The following is an 18,496-nucleotide window of genomic DNA, read 5'->3' as shown; positions in this document are numbered from 1 at the left end:
TGTCCGTGACCCATAGTAATGCCTGTGTTCTGAGGCTGGTGAGCTTCAGTTACCGGGTAGCACAGTACCATGCTCCTGGTGTCACAGAAGTTGCATAGCATATGTGGAAGGAAGGGGAAATTCAGCTCTGTCTTTTCAGAAACTGTTGATCACCATATATTTTTTTGTGGGAAAATTGATGAGGAATTAGTCCCATTTTGCTTATACACAGCAGTCGGTAATAAGCTGTAATTTGTGAGCTGTGTATGTTCTTCACTGCTTCCCTTCTGCAGCCAGAAGGATCTGGGAAGAGCAGCCCTACTTTTCAGAAAGTGCAAGAGTTGGGGCAGACCAAAGCAGCTCTGGTGCTCCAATGAGGGGAACAATTAACAGAGTTCAACAGGTACCTGCTGTTGCAAGAAGTATGAGAAAAGCTGAGCACAGCAGGAGAAAAAAAGAGTCTGGCTGACAATTATTGTTTTGTCTGTTCACATTTAGGGCACATATAGGCTGGCTGAATGCTTTCTAGCCTAAGGTTTCTGTATGATAAATGATGCTGTGCTGTGCCAAGAAGACAATGCAGCAAAACATATTCTTGTTTCCAAACAGGCTGAAACTTGGAGTTGTGCTACAGGGATGCTTTATGCTTCTTTTCCTGGAGTTACAATTAAACCATGAGTATGTGTTATGTGGCACTGGGTAATCACAAATCTTTGACAAAACAAACATGCTCTGGTTTCTCTCTCCTGCATGGACAAGCATTAAAAGAAGTTATCATCCTGTTTTTCCAACATAGCAGTGGAAGGAAGGAGCTGCTGAGAGGGATGAGTTGGGTTTGCAATGTGCAACAACTGCCTTTGACCCTGGCATGTGGGGCTGTGTCAGTGATGTAAGAGGATTTGCTGGATGGAGTAGAAGGGAGTGGGTGACAGAAGCTGGAGGTAGTGCCTGAGGTTTTAAACGGGAAAAATAAGCCTCTGGGAAAGGCCAGCCCATATGTTATGGCTGACTCACAGGCAGGAGATTCGTTGGTATGGTGACTTCATGGCTTGGTGCTTGTCTTCTTGAGACTTGAATTTTGGGCTTGCTTTAGGTCAAAGGAAAATTAGGTGGTTTGTTTTTTTAAAAAAAAATTCTTCTTTTTTTTGTTTTCCCAGCTCTGTGGACCCAGGGGTACCACAGTGGCTGTTATATAGTTTATCAGGACTGCTTATCTGCACAGCACAGTCTGGGGACTGCACTTGACCCCAGATTGCTGTCACAGTGTTGAAGAGAGTGTGAGTTACCAGCCTGTATTAGGTGTCATATAATTTGGAGCATTTGTCACTAACTTCCTTCCTAAACATCCCATAGCATGTCTGCAATAGACCCTATAATTAGAGTTGAATAAAAAAGCAGTGTCAGTAAAACAATGGTTAATACTCTAGTATGTCAAATATTCAACATTTCATATGAAATTGTGAGACAAAAGACAAGCCCATACCAAAAACCTCAAGCCAGAAAGAACTCTTCTTTCTCCAGGTGGCGATTTGCAGTAAGTGTGCTGCTGAATCTGCTGTACTTGTGTTATGTAGCTGATCTGCACATAAACAGCATGTCTGGCACCATGGATTTCCAGCCCCCATGCAGAGGATTCCAAATCACACGTTCAGTGAGAAAGATGACTGCACTGCAAGGGATGCTGAGCCCTGCACACACTCCCCCGCTGCAGGCACGGCCTCTGGAACAGTTATTCCTGCTGTTGCTGTTGTCCCATGAGCCCTGAAGTGGCTCCTCTCTTGGACTGTGTCCACTCTTCCTCTTTTTGACTGAGCATCTTGAGACTTTGACTGGGTGTCAGGAGCTCCTGATTCTAAACCTAGGCTCCAGTAAATGTTGTCTGAGTTGCAGCTGGGCTAAGTACCATAGCATCCATTACATTCTGCTGTTGTGTTAGGCTTCACCTTCATCTCTGTGTTTCACATAAAAGTAATTCCATATCCAGTGTCCATGAATTACCAGAAATTTGGTAATTCTTTGACAAAACTCTGGCATCTCTCAGAAAGGCCATTCTGTGAACAGTAAATAGAGGATATTTCCATCCCCCTGTAGAGGCACTTTTCTAGAAAACAGTGGCAGCATACCACCAGGGAGATAAATGAGTGTGAGCCTTCATTGCCAAATACAATCTTTGAATAAACAGAAAACTTCAGACTCCAAGGCACCTTTCCTCAAGTGCTAAATTCATACCCAAAACAAATTCTAACAAAGACTCTCATGTCTTTATATTAAGTGTAGCCAGTAAAAAAAAAAGATCTAGAGCTCTCTGGGGAGCCTCTTGAAGCACTTGGGGACACACTCAATGTGTGGTCAGGTTAGCACTATTCAAAAGCAAGTCTGAGTCTCAGCAGAGCAGGTATTTATTTATGTCCACTGGATTTGGCATGAACCCAGAGGTACAGTATATTTTGCGCTGTTACAGAGACTTTTATTGTTGAATCAGCTTTATGTAATGGAAGCTTTCTATAATAAAGTCTTGTTTTGGAGGGCTTCCTCTACAGGTGAGGAAAGCGTTCTGTTTCCAGGATCTTGTGGCATTGGACTGCATGATCACGGCCAAGTAACCAAGTGGTGGCTGATGGCTTACTTAGATCCTACACCCATCCTTAGAGAAGTGGCCTTTAGCAACATTTTGTCCCTAAAACATTATTATTATTGTCTCTGGTACCTGTTCTGAATGAAAATATCCCATTGCATTTTGTGGGCCTGGTTCTAGACCATGACCAGTCCTGGGGGGCTTTGATCAGCAATCAGAAAGAGCCCTAGAAATAAAGTGCCCCCAAGTGCACTGTCAATCTTTTGTGGGATGTAGTCCTAAGAAATCAAAGTATAGACTATTATTATTCAGCTCCACACAGGCTTCACAAGCCATGAACCAAACAGTATATTAAGAAAAACTGATTTCTCCTTCGCGAAGAGTTAGCTAAATTATTTATACACATCTAGATAACAGAAGGGTTTCAATGAATTGACCTGTGTTGCAAAATCTTGATTGTTTCATTCCTGATACAAAACCTACTATGATACTGCAAGCGGTGCCCTGCAGGTTCTGTGAGGCAGGAGCTGTGAGAGGGGTCAGCATGGAGCTCAAGCTTCTGCTGTGCCACAAGACAGCATATTGCCTGCACACACTTGAGATGTGCCCTGCTGCTGAATTGCAGGGAGGGTTTGAAGATAACCCTTGCATGATATGTGTGAAAATGTTGGTTTGTCTTCCTGGGGTGTAGTGAGAGTGATTTCAATGTGAGACTCATAGATGATGTTGTAGCTGAGGCCATGGGAAACCCTGAACAGGGTAGGTACACATGAGCCTGGTGACAACCAGAACAAGAGCTGCGGCATATAAGCTGCCATGAAATCCAAAGTGAGCTCACCAATTCTTCAGAAGACTGTAGGGTGATTTAATTAAAGAAAAACAAGATCTCTTCACAGATTCTCATCTGTACCATAGTTTGACCATTTCCATAGATTTGCCTCATAAGTAAATAAATGGGGAAAGCTCAGTATCCACAAGTCAGTCTAACAGTACATATGAGATTTGACCTCTGGATGTGCAAGTGCAGCATGCCATGTTTTGGCTGTAAGACAGACCCATGTCCCCAGCATGAGCACAGCTGAGGGCTGAGTGTGGATGTGGCCAGGGGCAGAGGGAAAAGCTGTGTTTTTTGTTTGATCGTGTGGAATGGCCCTTGGAGCCAGTTGGGTGGGATGGATTCCAGCTGGAGGGGAGGGAAGGATGAGGAACATCGGCTGAATAAAGGACCATAGTTTTATTGGCCTTGGAGTTCTGTTTTCTAGGGCAGAGCTGCCTGTGCCAGCCTGTCATAACTGTCTTGCTTTGCAATGTTTATATTTATTTCCCTTATTCTTCCAGTACTTTTTTGAATACTTTAATGTCCACATCTTTCCATTGCTCCTCTTTCCTCTATCCCAGTCTAATAAAACCATAACTGTGGCAATCACAAAAGATCCTGAACAGAAAAATTAAAGCTTTTGCAGGAGGCTCCTTTTTTAGTCTTTTTTAAAGGCATCTCTTTCCTTTAAAATGAAAGATGAAGCATTTTCTTTTATCCTTTAACTTTACTGTCACATTTTATTAAGTCAAAATGATAGTTACAGTCAGAGGAAAGCAGGATATGAATTCCTGGTACAGCCATTTTTAAAGTGTGCTTTGTTTTAAAGCCCTGAAGATTGATTGAAAGTATTTTTCTTTTAGACACAAAGCTTTAGTCAAAAGGGGCCTGATCTGAGTTACCCTCTGTAAATCAGGATTAGTTCCTGTGAAATCAATGGAGTTGCAATGATACAATACGGAGTGAATTGGAAAAGACTCATGCCCTGGCAATAAATAAGGGAGGGACTGTGGGTGATCCCCTGAACGCTGCCCTTGTGCTGGGGTGAGGCCACAAGGCAAAGCAGAATCATACCCTGTCCCTTTGGGCTGCCATGGAATGTCCTGGCTGGGAGATGGGCAGGCAGAGTGGGTTTGTGCTGACACGGGCACTAAGGTTGCAAATCTCAGTTTTGGAGATGCTCTGAATGTGCAGACTCCTGCCTTTCCCAGGTGGAGCAGCTCTTTGTCCATCTCCTGCCACTGCCACTACAGTCAGGGAAGCCCATGAGCTGAGAAAGCCTGATTTAAGAGACAAGAGGATGGTGGCAGAAGTGCTGCTCTACAAAATACCTGTCTGTGGAGCAAATTTCACCAAATCCAGTGTCCCCTTAATTTACTGACCTTTTTCTCTAGAGGACTGTAGAGATTCACTGTGTGGAGTAGAAAAGGGGAAAAAGATGCCCCATCACTGGCCCTTGGGGCTGTGCAGAGGCTCAGAGGACAGGTTTTCATGAGGGACAAGACAGATAAACTCAGACAGATAATCTTTTTGGACATTTTTATCTCTTTTTAACGTGTCTGCATTGGGCTGGGGAGAAAAATAGCTAAGGTGGTAAAGATGAATCAAGATGAGCAAATAAAGAATTGAAATGATATGTCCTGTCTGAGATTTCAGTTTAACCGGGGATTTGAGCTCTTGTCTCTCGTCTGCACTGAAACCTTGACAGCTGATTTCTTGAGCTCTAAGCCATTCTGAGCAGACAGTCTAATAAGAACAGCTCTTTTTATAGCATTTAACTGTATCTAAATGGCTTAAGGCCAGGGCAAGTTCCAGCACCTCAAAGCGCCACTAGTCTGAGCTGTGCTTGGGATGTGCAGTGTTTTAGTGGTCTGGATGGGGTCTGGCCCTAAGCACTGGTCATACTCCAGGCTTCACAGTGAAAATCTGCAGCTTGGGCAAAATTGGAGGCTTGGATTTGGCTACCTCCAGTAAAATGAAAACATTTCATTTCATTAAAACACTTCATAACTTCTGGACTCTCCCAGGCAGTTACGAGCTTGCTCTTGGCATACAGCTGCCCTGTGCTTGCCCATGGCACTGCTTCACATTAGGAGTGTGGGGTTCTTTTTGGAAATAAATTTGCAGCTGGGAATTACTAAGTTAGATTCTCAAAATACTGAGAAAAAGTGAACAATGCAGCCTGGGAAAGGGACAGGTTGAAGGACTAAGATTTTTCAGTGTTATCCACTGTCTCAATCAATATTGTTCAGCTCTAGGGCTCTGATTTCTGTTGCCCTTGATCAAGCTGGCACTTACCCACTGGCTCTGACTCCAGTAAGACACTAACTCAGGGCTGCACATCACTGGTTTTCCTCAACTTTCCAGCACACAAGAGTTCCACACATTTGATGAATGCAATTGGATGTTAGATATAGAGAACACTGTGAAGGATATGAGTTTTTTATAATGTTCCCTTTTCACCTTGATTTGGTCATTTATTACTTTCCACTTCAAGTTCAAAACCATTATTTTCATGCACACTTTGAATTTCCCTATGATGATAAGGAAGAGAAGATGGAACTTTTCCCCAGATACTGGTTACAGCTTTCTAAGGAACACTGAAGTCTCTTGGACTGTGGTAAAAATCTCCCAGGGAAAGTGGCAGAAATCCAGATACTTGGCACATTTTACAACTAGTCCAGACAAAACACTAGTAAATGTACTCTGTTTTGGCACAGAATAGGCTGTGGGATGTTATGAAGCTTTTCTGTACGCAACTTTTTATCATTTCATGACCATAATGAGTGTGAAACTTGAATTTACTCATCTGCTGATTGCACACCACATAGGGCTGTACAGGACCATAGGACCCTATCATATGTCCTTGTTTTAAGATTTTTTTTTCACCTAGATTGAGATCATTGTTTGGATGATTAGGACATGAAAATAGCCATATTGGCTCAGACTAGAAGTCTGTCTAGTTTAGTACCTTCTTTCTAGGATTAGCAAGTAATGGCTGCACTGGGAGTAGTAGAGCATGCATAAAGTGAGATTTCCATGACTGTCTTTTCCAGTTTCCAGCAAGGATATCTGACAGTGAAAAAGCCCTTTTGCCTTTTGTGCATTTCCCACAACAACCATCTCCTATCTAAGGAAAGTTTGGCTTTGACTTTAAGTGTATCCGAAAGCTATACAAAATGCATCTCCCTGGCCTTCACCTCTCTGTGCTGCGCTTCGTTTCTGGATCTTTACTGGAAAAAAAGGATCATATAATCCAGTGGCCAAATATATAATGTGAAGCTTCATCATCAATAATTTTTATTACAGCGTGGCTCATACAACATGTCCATCATGTGAGGTGCCACAGTACTCAGTGGTGTACACCCTGCAGTATGCTTCTGCTTAATGACTAAATGCTTTGCTGGCCTGAGCTTTAAATGATTTCACATCTCTTCCTTCTGCCAGTCCCATTTTTTAATTTAACATTATATTTGCTGTGTTTTTAAAAACAGCCACCCTCTGTAGTAAAGTGCTGTATAACCTCTTTTGGAGAGCTGGAAAGGGATTTTATATATCACTGCATAAAATCTGCATGTATATGGGATGGAAAAAACATGAAATGTTGTAATGTCTCACTCACGCTGGTTGGGAAACCAAGTCCCTAGAACTACCCCGAGCCCTGAATGCCAATGCTATTTTCAGTCAGAGGTATGGAGCTGCTGCTGAGGACGTGCAGAATGGATGCACTGGCAACTCATCTTTATGCATGTTTAAAATCACAGAGAAATATAGTTAAGAATAAAACATGGGATCCATTTTTCAAACCAACTGTCTCCATTTCTGGTGTTAGAAATCCCTTATGGCTCTTGTGATGCCCGAAGACCTTTACAAGTTTCTTCCAGCTCCTTGATGTAACAGTGTCGTCTTCTATATTGGAGTTTCTCCATGCCATGAGCTGTCATTGTGTATCAGTGCCTCATGTTACCTTCCATCAGCCTGCCCGTTTCAGGTCACTTAAAGTGTTTTAGAGACTCCAAACAAAAATATAGAGGTATCAGGTACTGCAGATGTTGACTGCTACACTGACTTTATGAATGACGTCTGCAGGAATTGAAAAACTCATTATGTGTGAATTTAATCAGAATCAGCTTTATCACTAGGTAAGATTTAAAGGTAGGAGACTTTATTTGTTTGACAACATGTGTTTGCAATAATTGAGCAAAGTTACATAGGAAAATATACTATGCACATCAATAAGATTAAATTTGGCAATGCAGATTTTCTTAAGCTGCAGCATCATCTTGGGGAACTTGTGGCATGGGCTAATTAATCCTCCATCCTCTGCCTCAGGCCTGGTAGGCCCAGGGGGAATTTTTAGAGCTGTGCCATTACTGCTACTGTTGTTAAAAGTGCTCACGTAGAAAAGGCATGACTTTCCTCTCTCCCCGCCTGAGAGTAAATTCTTCTCCTCTTTAGCTGTGCCTCAGCTCTTGTGACTGAGAGCTATAGCATCCCATAATAATGAAGGCAATTGACTCACTTCTTCTAAATTATTCTAATTTTTATGTTACCTCAATTAGCACTTTTCTGGCAAGACCTTTGTACTGGCTAGTTTTATTTCAAGACATTTAGAGCAGCAGTGGTCAGATGTATGAATCACATGTTAGAACAGTGTTACTTGTCCATGTGTTTTCGTGGTGACTGATGTTGGCCTTTCATTAGCAATCTCTTGAATTTAGCATGGAATTTACTATGGACACATTATGAAATTGAGGAGGGAGGTGTCCACATTGGGGGAAACATTTACACCTGGGATATTTGAAATTTCATGTTGTCAGTGCCAGCTATTGCACACCAGGAACTTTATAAGACACATACCCCAAGGGTACAGAGAGACAGGTATTTAGGGAGCTGTGCACTTCTCTTTAGGGTTGTAAATTTGGGTGGTTTTTATTTGTTTGGTTGGTTTTTGTTGGTTGGGTTTGGTTTGGTTTGGTTTGGTTTTTTGTGCCGTTTGTGGAATATTACCTTATGTACTTAAGCACAAGTGGGATTGGTAGGAAAGGGGAGCTCCAGCCTTCCCTGTGTTACATGCTCTGGATAGGCATTCACCTTTCTGAAAGTGGAGCCTTTCTGAAAGTGGAATTATTTGTATTTCAGGTATCCTCCGTGGGCCTGTCTTGGAAGCTAGATCTGCAGCTGCCCTTCAGTCATGATTGTTTCAAGATTAAAGGCCATTTCCCTGTCATTGCCAAGCCTTTTTCTTCTTGCTTTTCATCTCTCAGCATCACAGAATGTACCTGAATACACTGAAGCTGAACATCAGGAATGTGTTAGAAAAGAACACCCCACAATTTCTTTTGAAGGTAAGAGCTTCTGTTCCTGTTTCAGATTCCAATTGGATGATTCATTTAGGTTTAGTCTGTGCTGTTTTTCCTTACAACTGTGATCCACAGGCCAGGGGAAATGGCCTGACAAATAATTTTCCCTTTGATGCTTTACAGTGTTTTAATTCTGAGGTTTCACAGAAGTCACTTAATTCAGGCAGTTTTGGGACTACCAGTCCAAGAATCTCAATTTTTCACCCTGTTACAGGCTCCCTGTAATCTTGTTCCATGCTGAAACTGTGTTTCAGTTTCCTTTTCTCTAAGTGGTTTAAGTAATGCCTCACCTGGCTTGCTGGAGCCAGACACTTAGTGAGTGAAAGTGATAGAGAATTTGGACACTCCTGAATGTAAGAGAAGTGAGTTGATTTAAAATTGCAGGGAGTGGCTGTGCTTTTGTTTGTAACATTCCTGAATTGGTTTGGTTTTATTATGTATTTGTCACCTGGGCTAGTAGTTTTTCTGTCGTTCATCTGAGCATTTAAGTTAAGTGTGAGAGGGGGCCTTTGTGTTGCAATGGCCAATTCTTTTCCTGCTCTTTTGAAGAATGGGATTTCTCTTGTCCTTATCCCAGTCAGATTTTCCATGAACGTACATTTCATGTACTCCTCAATTGTTGTCTGGATAATCTGTCCACTTACCCGCACAACAGCTAGATCTTTATATTGGTACCACTATTATTTGAAAATTCACTCCAGACTGGTGTGTTAAACTCTGTGCCAGCATCAGCAGCTGCTGAGTCTTCTTGCTAAAAATGGTTTCCTCCAAAATGTTGGAATATCGATTTTGGTACCCATTTAAGACTTTGCAATGCATCTCCAGTTACACTCTTTGCTAAAGGGAATTGAGTACCCTGCAATGTGTCTCTAGTTACGTTCTTTGTTAAAGGCAATTTAGTTGTGGTTTTGTGACCTTTGAGATAGGGTTTCCAGGAAGAAAGTAGTCAAAGGCTTCCATGCTGACCTTTCAGGGTTCTTCTAGAGAGCTTTACTATTCTTCACAGAGGAGGAAACTCTTGTCTCTTAATTTGGAAAGTTTAAGAGATTTCTTGTCTGTTTTCCATTATCCATGCCTTAAAGGTTTAAGTGAATTAAAATAAATTGGCAGAATCTTTAAGCCTACATGATACGGCACTGGCTCTAACCTTGCTCTGGTAAATAGACCTTGATTTTAATCACTAAATAAATCTAACTATCTGTTTTAACTGGGGAGGGCCAAAAAGAGAAGCCCTTGCTGTTAAAAAACAGTGAAATTCAGTTCAGTAGATAAAAAAATAACCATAATATTATAGGTATGGAAAAGAGAAAAAGTGTTGCTCTCTCTATTAACCAGGAACACCAAACTTTCAGTTTACAGAGGATGTGTCTGTGCGATCCTGCACTGAGGTAAATCATTCTGCAGGGAATATTAAAAGCCCCAGTTCCTGAAGTTGAGGAATTGGTGGGCATTTCTTGGCACTCAATATGAGTGCTTCTCTGCAGAGTTGATGGCTGTGTAAATATGCTCATAATCTGCCAGTTTGCTTTGTTTTAATAAGGCATGAATATTTCACAGGAAAAAGAAAATCTGTCCTTTACTTTCACTGTTCTTGTTTCCTTCCTCTCTTCAATGATGGAGGGCAAAAACTGGTGAGTTAATTAGAACCTGACAATTGTGCAAAAGAAAGATTGAAATTGAAGATGCATCAAGAAAATGTCCCAGATTATCATTTCAGTTTCTTAAACCCGAGTTAGATTCAGAGTTACATTTTTTCACAGCACCTCTTTCCTTATGATTGTTCATGATACAATTGAATCTTGCATTTTCTGCTTCAAAGCTCAACTGGAAAATACACAGGGATTAAATTAAAGGCACCTTTTGTCCACTGCACATAGCTTTTAAGGTCTGGTGAAGAAGGCTCACATGTCCAAAACCACACCTCAGCTCATAATTTGATTTCTCTTAAAGCTGTACCCTGTTCTGATGCCACTATGCAGGTTTAGCCTGCAGTGGTAGGCAAGTAGGGGAATCTAAATTTTATGTGGTGTTCCCGGATTGCTCTGAGGATTGTCTCTGCTTAACAGTGTGGCTCAGGGGCTCTGTGGGTCTCCAGATGCATCGACTCATGATTCACAACCTGGTTCACAATGGGAGTGTGTAATGACTGAAAGAGTGACCCCAGCAGAGCCCTTCCGATGCTCCTGCTGCCAGGGGAAAGGATTATGTTACACCAGCAATTTTCTGTGGATGTGCCATAATAATAATAAGGCCTCTGACCATTCAGTCATACAGGGTACATTAATTTACTGCCAGAATGAATAGGTTAACAAAACAGTTTATGTTACAAAGGGGTTGAATAGCTTCTTTTTCACAACCTTGCTAGCCAGGCTTCCCCTCACCAGACAAATGGGATGCCATAGCATGTTTTGTGTTCTCTAGTCTTCAGTTCCCACTCTGCTCATGCTTAGTCTCTTTTTATTATACTTTACCCCTAGATTATATTCTTAACATCCAGCTGACTGGATAATATCCTTGTTTCTCTTTAATTTTTCCCTTATTTCCTGAATAATTCTGTATTTTTTATGTTGTTCATATTGTATCTCATCCACACTAGCCAATCATCTGTTTGAATTGGTATCTTTGTCTTGCAATGAGAGTGGGTAAGAAAGAGAATCCAGTACATGTCCTACTCATTTAAACAGAAAGGAGACTATGTATGTAAAATGCTTTTACTTTAGCTGTGTTCAGACCTGAAAAAATGCCAGTTTCTTTACAGACTACATTCCCAAAATTATTTGTGCCATTACTTGTGACATAGAGAAAATGATCTGGACAAGTCAGGGGACATAAATTCTGGTTCTAGATATGCACACTTTAAATGCTGAAGATAACATTTGCTCTGCCACGAGAGATGTGGGCTGGGGAGGGGCCATGAGCTGAATGGTTTTTCCTTGCAGCCTGCATGGAGATACTGAGGGACACTACAGGAATTTTGTGCTGCAAACACCATCCTGTGTGTTTGCACAGTACCAAACTAACACAATGGTGCCCCAATTTCCCCAGGGCTTATAAAATAGTGCTCATTGTACAGTTCACCAGCAATAATAATGTACCCAGACTGGGATTTTCATAATTAGATTGTTCTACTCTGTGCTTATAGGAAATCCAGTTAAAGTTTGATTTCCCTTGTTAGATCAATAAGAAAATGATCTTCTACCTCCCAGGAGGCTGTTTCTGTGTCTTACTACCTATTTGACTGTTAGTGGGTAGCTACATTAAGGATCTTGCATGCTTGTTTGTTTTTCAGTGAGTTGAGAATTTAGTTGAGAGTTTAGTGAAACAAGTCAAGTGTATTCTTAGTGCATCCCTTTTTATTTATACATGCATGTACACATGCATCCAAGTCCCATTTCACAAAGCAGTTTGTCATCCCAGCGCATCTCCCCTGTGGTCCACTCTGGTAAGCCAAACACCAGAGAATTTATTTCTACTTCTTGTCAATCATGTTCATATTTCTCTCCTTTTCTGTATGGATTTTACTGCCAACAGATCCGTGCCTGCATTTGCAATTGGGCTGTGCCTATGTCGTACTGTCCTGGTTGCCAGCAGTACACTTAATTGTTGTACACCTCCTTCTTGGATATAAAGCACCTTTGCTATTCCTTAAAGACATTTGGATCACCTTTGTAATATGCCTCTTGGGAAAACCAGAAACATCTTCCATGCCAATTCTATATAAGGTTTTTTATTTCAAGAGCCAGAGCCATGAGGGACATGCATTCATGTTTGTAATGGCTGCGGAGTGTTTGGCTTCATCTTGTTTACCAAGGAAGTGCTTAAAAGTTTGCAAACTCATCTCTGTTATGTGAATCATTAGGATGTTCACAACTTCACTTGAAATGAGTTTTAGTCAGGCAGGTTTCCACCTGCAGTTCCTACCATTATTTAGTTCTCATTAATTTCATCCATTAAATCAGTATGCTCAGGAAAAAGTATGAAAACTTCCCAGGTTTTTTCTCTGTTCTGTCTCTCAGGGCTTTTTCCCCTGGGTCATGGCTGTTAGGGTAAGTAAGGAAGAACAAAATTTGTCCCTGCTTTAATAATTGCTGCCTGTCTTCATCCACAAAAACACCTCAGCTGACCCCATGCTGTGGCACAGGACAGAGGTGGACTTGGTTAAATAGCTTATATCTTAGATCTTCTCAGGACTGCAAATCTCAGCTTTGCAGACTGTATCATCATGGCTAGTGTGAGTTCTCAATGTGTGGCATTTGATCCATTGTCTAATCCTCAGTCTCTCCTAGATGCAGACAAGTTGCTCTGTTGCCTCAGGTTTTCAAAGTGATTTAGTTTGGGAGTGTTTAAATCTGGAGGTTTACTTCAGACTGTATGTAATTATTACCTCCTACCAGAAAAATGTGATAAATGTGATTCAGGTGACTTGAGTATAGCTTGCTATGTATTTTCTCACTATTTTATTTCTTTAAACAACATTTTATTGAAATGTGGCCAGATTCAAACACTGAAACCTGTGGGGAGCAGGTAAATGTTTTCTTGTATTGAAAGCAAAAGCAATTTTAACTTTGTGGGCTGAAGGATAATAAGGTATGATTTATTTGTTTAGAAAATTCTTGACATTTCACCAAACACCCCCACTATTGTTCAATTGGTCACTAATACATTATTCCCTTTATTGTATACTGACGGGAAAAAAAGCACATTAGCATTCATCAACTCCAAAGACCAGCTGGGAGAGCCCCATAGGAAATTCTGGTCAAGATTTACACTTCTGTTGAGCAAGTGAGATTCTGACAATCCAAACCAAAATTTTATTGTGAGGTGAAATATTAGAGGTGTATCTATATAAGCATTAAGGGAAGGTGCAATAAATTATGGGAGAATTGTCTTCTACCTCATAGCCTTGCTGTCCTTGGTTCTTCATACAGGAAGTCTAAACATTAACTAATGATGGAGTTTCAACTGGAAACTGGTGGCATCCTGTGGATGATTCAGAATATTAGACCTTCAGTGCATTTCAGTATGGGCTTTGTTTCTATTAAGCAAGGCTTGTAGCAATTTTCCTCTAATTTTGAAAAATAGAACTATGGCAAATGGAAACTAGAATTTTCCTCTTTAAATTTGTTTTAGAATTTGTTTGAAAGTTGTGACTGATAAAGCCATAAATATACAGTAGATAGGGAAGTAATTACTCTCAGGCAAAACTTCTGAAAATTACACCCAACCACTCTCAATATATTTTTCATTTCACGATAATAATTATAACAGTAATGATGCTAGTTCTTTAATGCTTCCTCATTAATGGTGTCCAAGGCACTTCACAAATAATTGCAAGGAGATTTGATTAAAAGAATTACTCAGTGTGCTGTTTCTTGGGACCTCAGGAAGAAAGGGAAGGTTGGAAGAATGCCCTTCATTCACAAAATGCTTTAGATGAAATGAATCATGACAAGCAGGAGAGAAAAGGAAGACTTTGCTGTGAAACTTCAGGAAGTGAAGTTTCCAAGTAACTTACATGTGGGAGTGAGGGAAGGTAAATCTCTAAAGAGGTGCAACAGCTCAAGTGAAGGAGCAGCCTCTGACCATGAGCAGTGACGTTGATGAAAGGGAGGCATCTTCAGCAGTGGGACTGACTGAGGTAGACCCACAGAAGGAAGAACAGGTACTCAGGTCACCATTATGCATGGGCCAAGGCCATGAAAAACTCATGTGAGCAACAGAGGAGCTGACTGATATTTTCCAGAGGTACCACTGGTGTAGCTGAGGCTAACAGCAGCATGTGCAATGTCCTGTCTTTGGCACAGGGCATGGATCTAGGACATAGCGATGGGCAGCCTTTGTTTCGGCTCCCTGGCACACATCAGAGAAAGGGTGGAAATCTAAAGTGAAGTGCTTATCTTCTTTTTCTGTGGTTCAATGCAAACAAAGACATCCCTTGGAGAGACCTCATTTTCAATTTCAAATCTTACTTAATATAGTTCCCTAACTGAACAAGTTTGTGATACATCAATGGTACAGCAGACTGCATTTATTTAGCACATCTGCTTCTGGTGAGTGTTAACATACCACATTCTCCTAAAATTTTCCATTCAAGGATGACAATGTGCTTTGATAAAGTTCACTTTAGTACTAGCAATCTCATAAGAAATATTCTTGTTTTATCATGAAGGGTTGACCCTGGAAAGCCCACAGATTCAATTCAGTCAGGTTCTGAATATGTACTTTCCTTGAAGTCAGTGAGGTTGTTTACTATTAGCCAGTTTCCAATTTAAAACACAAATTCTTATGAGAACAGCCTAATTTCAAAATTCTTTCAGGAATTTACAGCCTGTGCCCTCCTTCCTTGCTGTGACTTCCTCATGGTGGGAGCTTTGTCTGTAGAAGACAGGAATCCTCGTAAGCCTGGCAGCTGCACAGCATAAACTGTCTTTTAAACTGGGTATCTCCAGTTCAGTCTTTGGTTAGCCAGCAAGGAGGATCACCTTCTGCTTCAGATGTTCACCACAGTCAGACACTTCTGCTTCTGTGGCAGATCTGGTTGCCTGCAGGAAAAATTCAAGGACAGTTTAGCCCTGCTTTCTCTGCCTTCTCCTACCTTCTCACTAGTGAAAACAGTTGTCCTGAGTATTGCACCACTGCTGCTGGCACAAATGGCTGATTTAGACATCCAACTGTAAGGATAGTGAAAAAAATTTGCCTCCAGGTGTGGAGGAGGCAGACTGAAGGATCCTTGAATAATGACAAAGGGGTGTTGTTTTTTTAACTCCATCAGACTGCAGTGGTTGTAGGAGCCAGGATGCAACTGCTTTCTTGTCTGAAAAGAGGGATTATACTGATCAGAATGTCATAGGATGCTGCAAGTGATGCATGAGCACTCACTTTATCTTTCTCAGTGAGGGAGATTGCATGACAGCTGCAGGGCTTGTCTCAGTAAACAACAGATCACAATACTTATACACTCTGCAACATCCTCAGGAGAACAAGAAGTCTGGGTTTGCTCACAGTGGGGCTGTGTGTGGCACTGCTTAGCCAAGTTTCACCAGCTGGTGGTGGGGTACAAGGCTGTGGCCGTGTGACACTGCTTGGTGCTGCATGGGGTTGCAGGCAAGGTGGTTGAGGAGGGAAGGAAGTGTTAGGTGTTTGCCTCAGCTGACAGCCAGCTGAGGAAAGCCAAATACATTCTTTCCATAAAGTCCTGTGCTATGTAGACACACACCTTGGGTCCTGTAAATCTGAGGCAGGGCAAATGTATATGCTTATATCTTGTGGATACACATCCATATCCAACACTCTTGAAGCACTGTGGCATCCCCTCTTGCTGTTTATTGGCCATGGCCAAGGAGAACCTGAAATGGTGTATTTGAGTCACCAACCATGGAGGTATTTAAAAGGAGAGTAGATGTTGCCCTTGGGGATGTAGTTCAGTGGTGGGCTTGGCAGTGCTGAGTTAATGAACTGGGTAGCTGGACTTGATCTTAGAGGTCTTTTCCAACCTAAATGATTTTATGTTAGTTGGGGATTGGTGGGCCTGAGCTATAGGAACCATGCTGAAGAGAGCCTCTCTTGAATCACAGGACTTCTTTCCAAATCCCCAGCCTGAGGCCTGGGGACTTACCAAGTGAAAGTCTCCTGTCTCCTAGAAGTCAGGAAGAGCTTTGCCCTGGGCCAGGTCTAGATGGAACTTCTTCCCACTCTTCACCATGTGCAAATTAGGAACCCAAGTGAAACAGAGAGGGATGAGACTGACCTCTCTGATGGAACAGAGCTGCTGATACTGTAGAAATGTGACAGATTGGGAAAGTGAATTGCAGTCCTTCAATATCCTTCCTTGAGGTGGCCCCAGGACAACTTACCAGCATATTGTTCCATACTGGAAGTGAGCACCAGTTCATGCTTATTATTTAATGTTTGCTTTATCTGGGATCCCTGGGCTCTTCCTCATATATTGGTGTGTTTTGCCAGCTTCTCCATATTAATAATAAAAAAGTAAATAAGCAGTTATAATTGTACTTTTGCAAAAATTGGGTTTGGACTAAGTTCTTTATTATTCATATTGAAAAAATGTAGCAATACTTGTTTTGAAGAAATGATTAAAATTTAGGAATTAAAGAGTCAAAATGCTTGGTATGCAATACGCAATACTTAGTGCCTCCTTTACATCACACGTGTTACAGATAATTACACCTTGATGCACCAGCCAGTATTCCTAAACCCATGTAACAACTGTACCACTGAGACATTAAATAGTTTCATGATTTCCTCAAGAACTCCTGTGTCAGTGCTATTGGGCTCTTGGGACCATGCCTATGTCTCCAGCTGTTATTTCTGTTTTGAGATGGAAGAAGCTCCGCAAGATCAGTTCAGAGAAGCTGTAGACATCAAGGGAAGAGGCACAAATCATCCAGATATTTAAATGTTACTATGTTTTTTGTGATTCCTATGGCTCTGTGGAAGCAAGACCTGAGTCTTTGGTTTGGGGATTTTTTTCCTTCAGGATGGTAAGAAAACAGAGCCGTTTCTTCTGTCCTGCTCCATTCCTTGGTAGCTAAGGGATAGAACTATTCATTCTTTTATAAGACCAAGAGAAAAAGAGAAGAAAAAAAAAAAAAGAGAAGAGAAAAATTATTTCTTTTTCCAGTCATCTTCTATCCACATATTCTAGGACAGTTTGGAGAGGGACATTAGCAACTCTTGCTTCTCAGATCTCATGGAAAAGGAATGGCTCACTGCAAGCTGCTATCACAGTGACTCACAGGCCACTCATGGGTTAGTTCATTGTTCTTTCACCTGAGAAGGGGCTTTGTAGTTGGTCAAGACAGGAAAAATTGTTTGAGTAGCCAGGAAATGAGGTAGAAACATGTCTAGAAGGTGAAGATTGCTAGGAAAGAAAGCAGGAATGGGAGGAGAGGTGAATATGGGGTCAGAAGGGTAAACTGAATGAAGCCATGAGACTGAGACAGCTGGAAGAACATCTGAGCTAGGTTTAGGTATTGAGGGGAGAGAGAAGGAAACTGCTGGTTTGACCCATTTTGTAGGAGGGCATGTATTCTGTCAACAGCCTTCTAAGTCCTCAGAGCTGTGAGCGGAGATCAGAGATTTAAGAAGACAGTGACACTGGAAATTGCAGCAGTTGGGATGAGGACATATTTAATGTACAATTAAAGGTTTCAATGGATCAGGTTTAAAGAAAGAAAGAAAGAATACCAGTAATGAGGTGGAGGTGGTGATGGGAAGACAAGACAGCAGGGTGATGTGTATGTGTAGGAGGACTTCTGGGGTAAAGCCAGATTGAGTTTTTTGGCCTCATAAGTAAAGTTGAGCTCTGAGTGCTGACACATTTGTTTGCTCAGCTCTGCCCATGCGGCAAAAGATTTCTGCCTCCCCTGATAAATTTGCTAAATTGTTGATTGGTTTTGCATTGTGGAGACTACTCTTAAAACCCAGCATGGAGTGGGAGTAAAAGTTAATGTCCAAAGTCTATTGCACTAACCTGTGGTGTGACCTACAACTGAGAGTTAAAATTTAAAATTAAGCTGATATTAAAATACGATTCATTGCCAGTCCAATAAAGATAATTCTGTAATTTCACTGTAACTTATATGCAGTCTTGGAAATTTCCACACTTGCTGCACTCGAGAAGACAGGTGATAGCATGGCTGGGTAATCATTAGCTTTCTCAGCTTTGGTTACAGCCTTGTTTGCCTTGTCTCTGATGGGTCTTGTCAGGGGCCCACACAGAATGGAAACTGTGGCCTCAGTCTT

At 41.4% G+C, this 18,496-nt stretch overlaps 1 protein-coding gene across 11 annotated transcripts in view; it reads left to right on the top strand.

The window, feature by feature from the left end:
- The window catches only part of SEMA5B (semaphorin 5B), a 281,295-nt gene that overhangs the window by 144,632 nt on the left and 118,167 nt on the right, over positions 1-18,496 (top strand). For all 11 annotated transcript variants that reach the window (XM_086898536.1, XM_086898533.1, XM_086898532.1 and 8 more), the window contains one exon: positions 8,514-8,719. In XM_086898536.1, coding sequence (XP_086754662.1) covers positions 8,566-8,719 — 154 coding nt within the window. In that variant the 5' untranslated portion in view covers positions 8,514-8,565. The remainder of the gene's footprint in view (positions 1-8,513; positions 8,720-18,496) is intronic.

The sequence above is a fragment of the Cyanistes caeruleus genome, chromosome 7 (assembly GCF_971803275.1).
Source record: "Cyanistes caeruleus chromosome 7, bCyaCae1.hap1.1, whole genome shotgun sequence".
NCBI lineage: Eukaryota > Metazoa > Chordata > Aves > Passeriformes > Paridae > Cyanistes > Cyanistes caeruleus.
The sequence above is the reverse complement of the archived record's forward strand: the minus strand, read 5'-3'. Positions and strand labels throughout refer to the sequence as shown.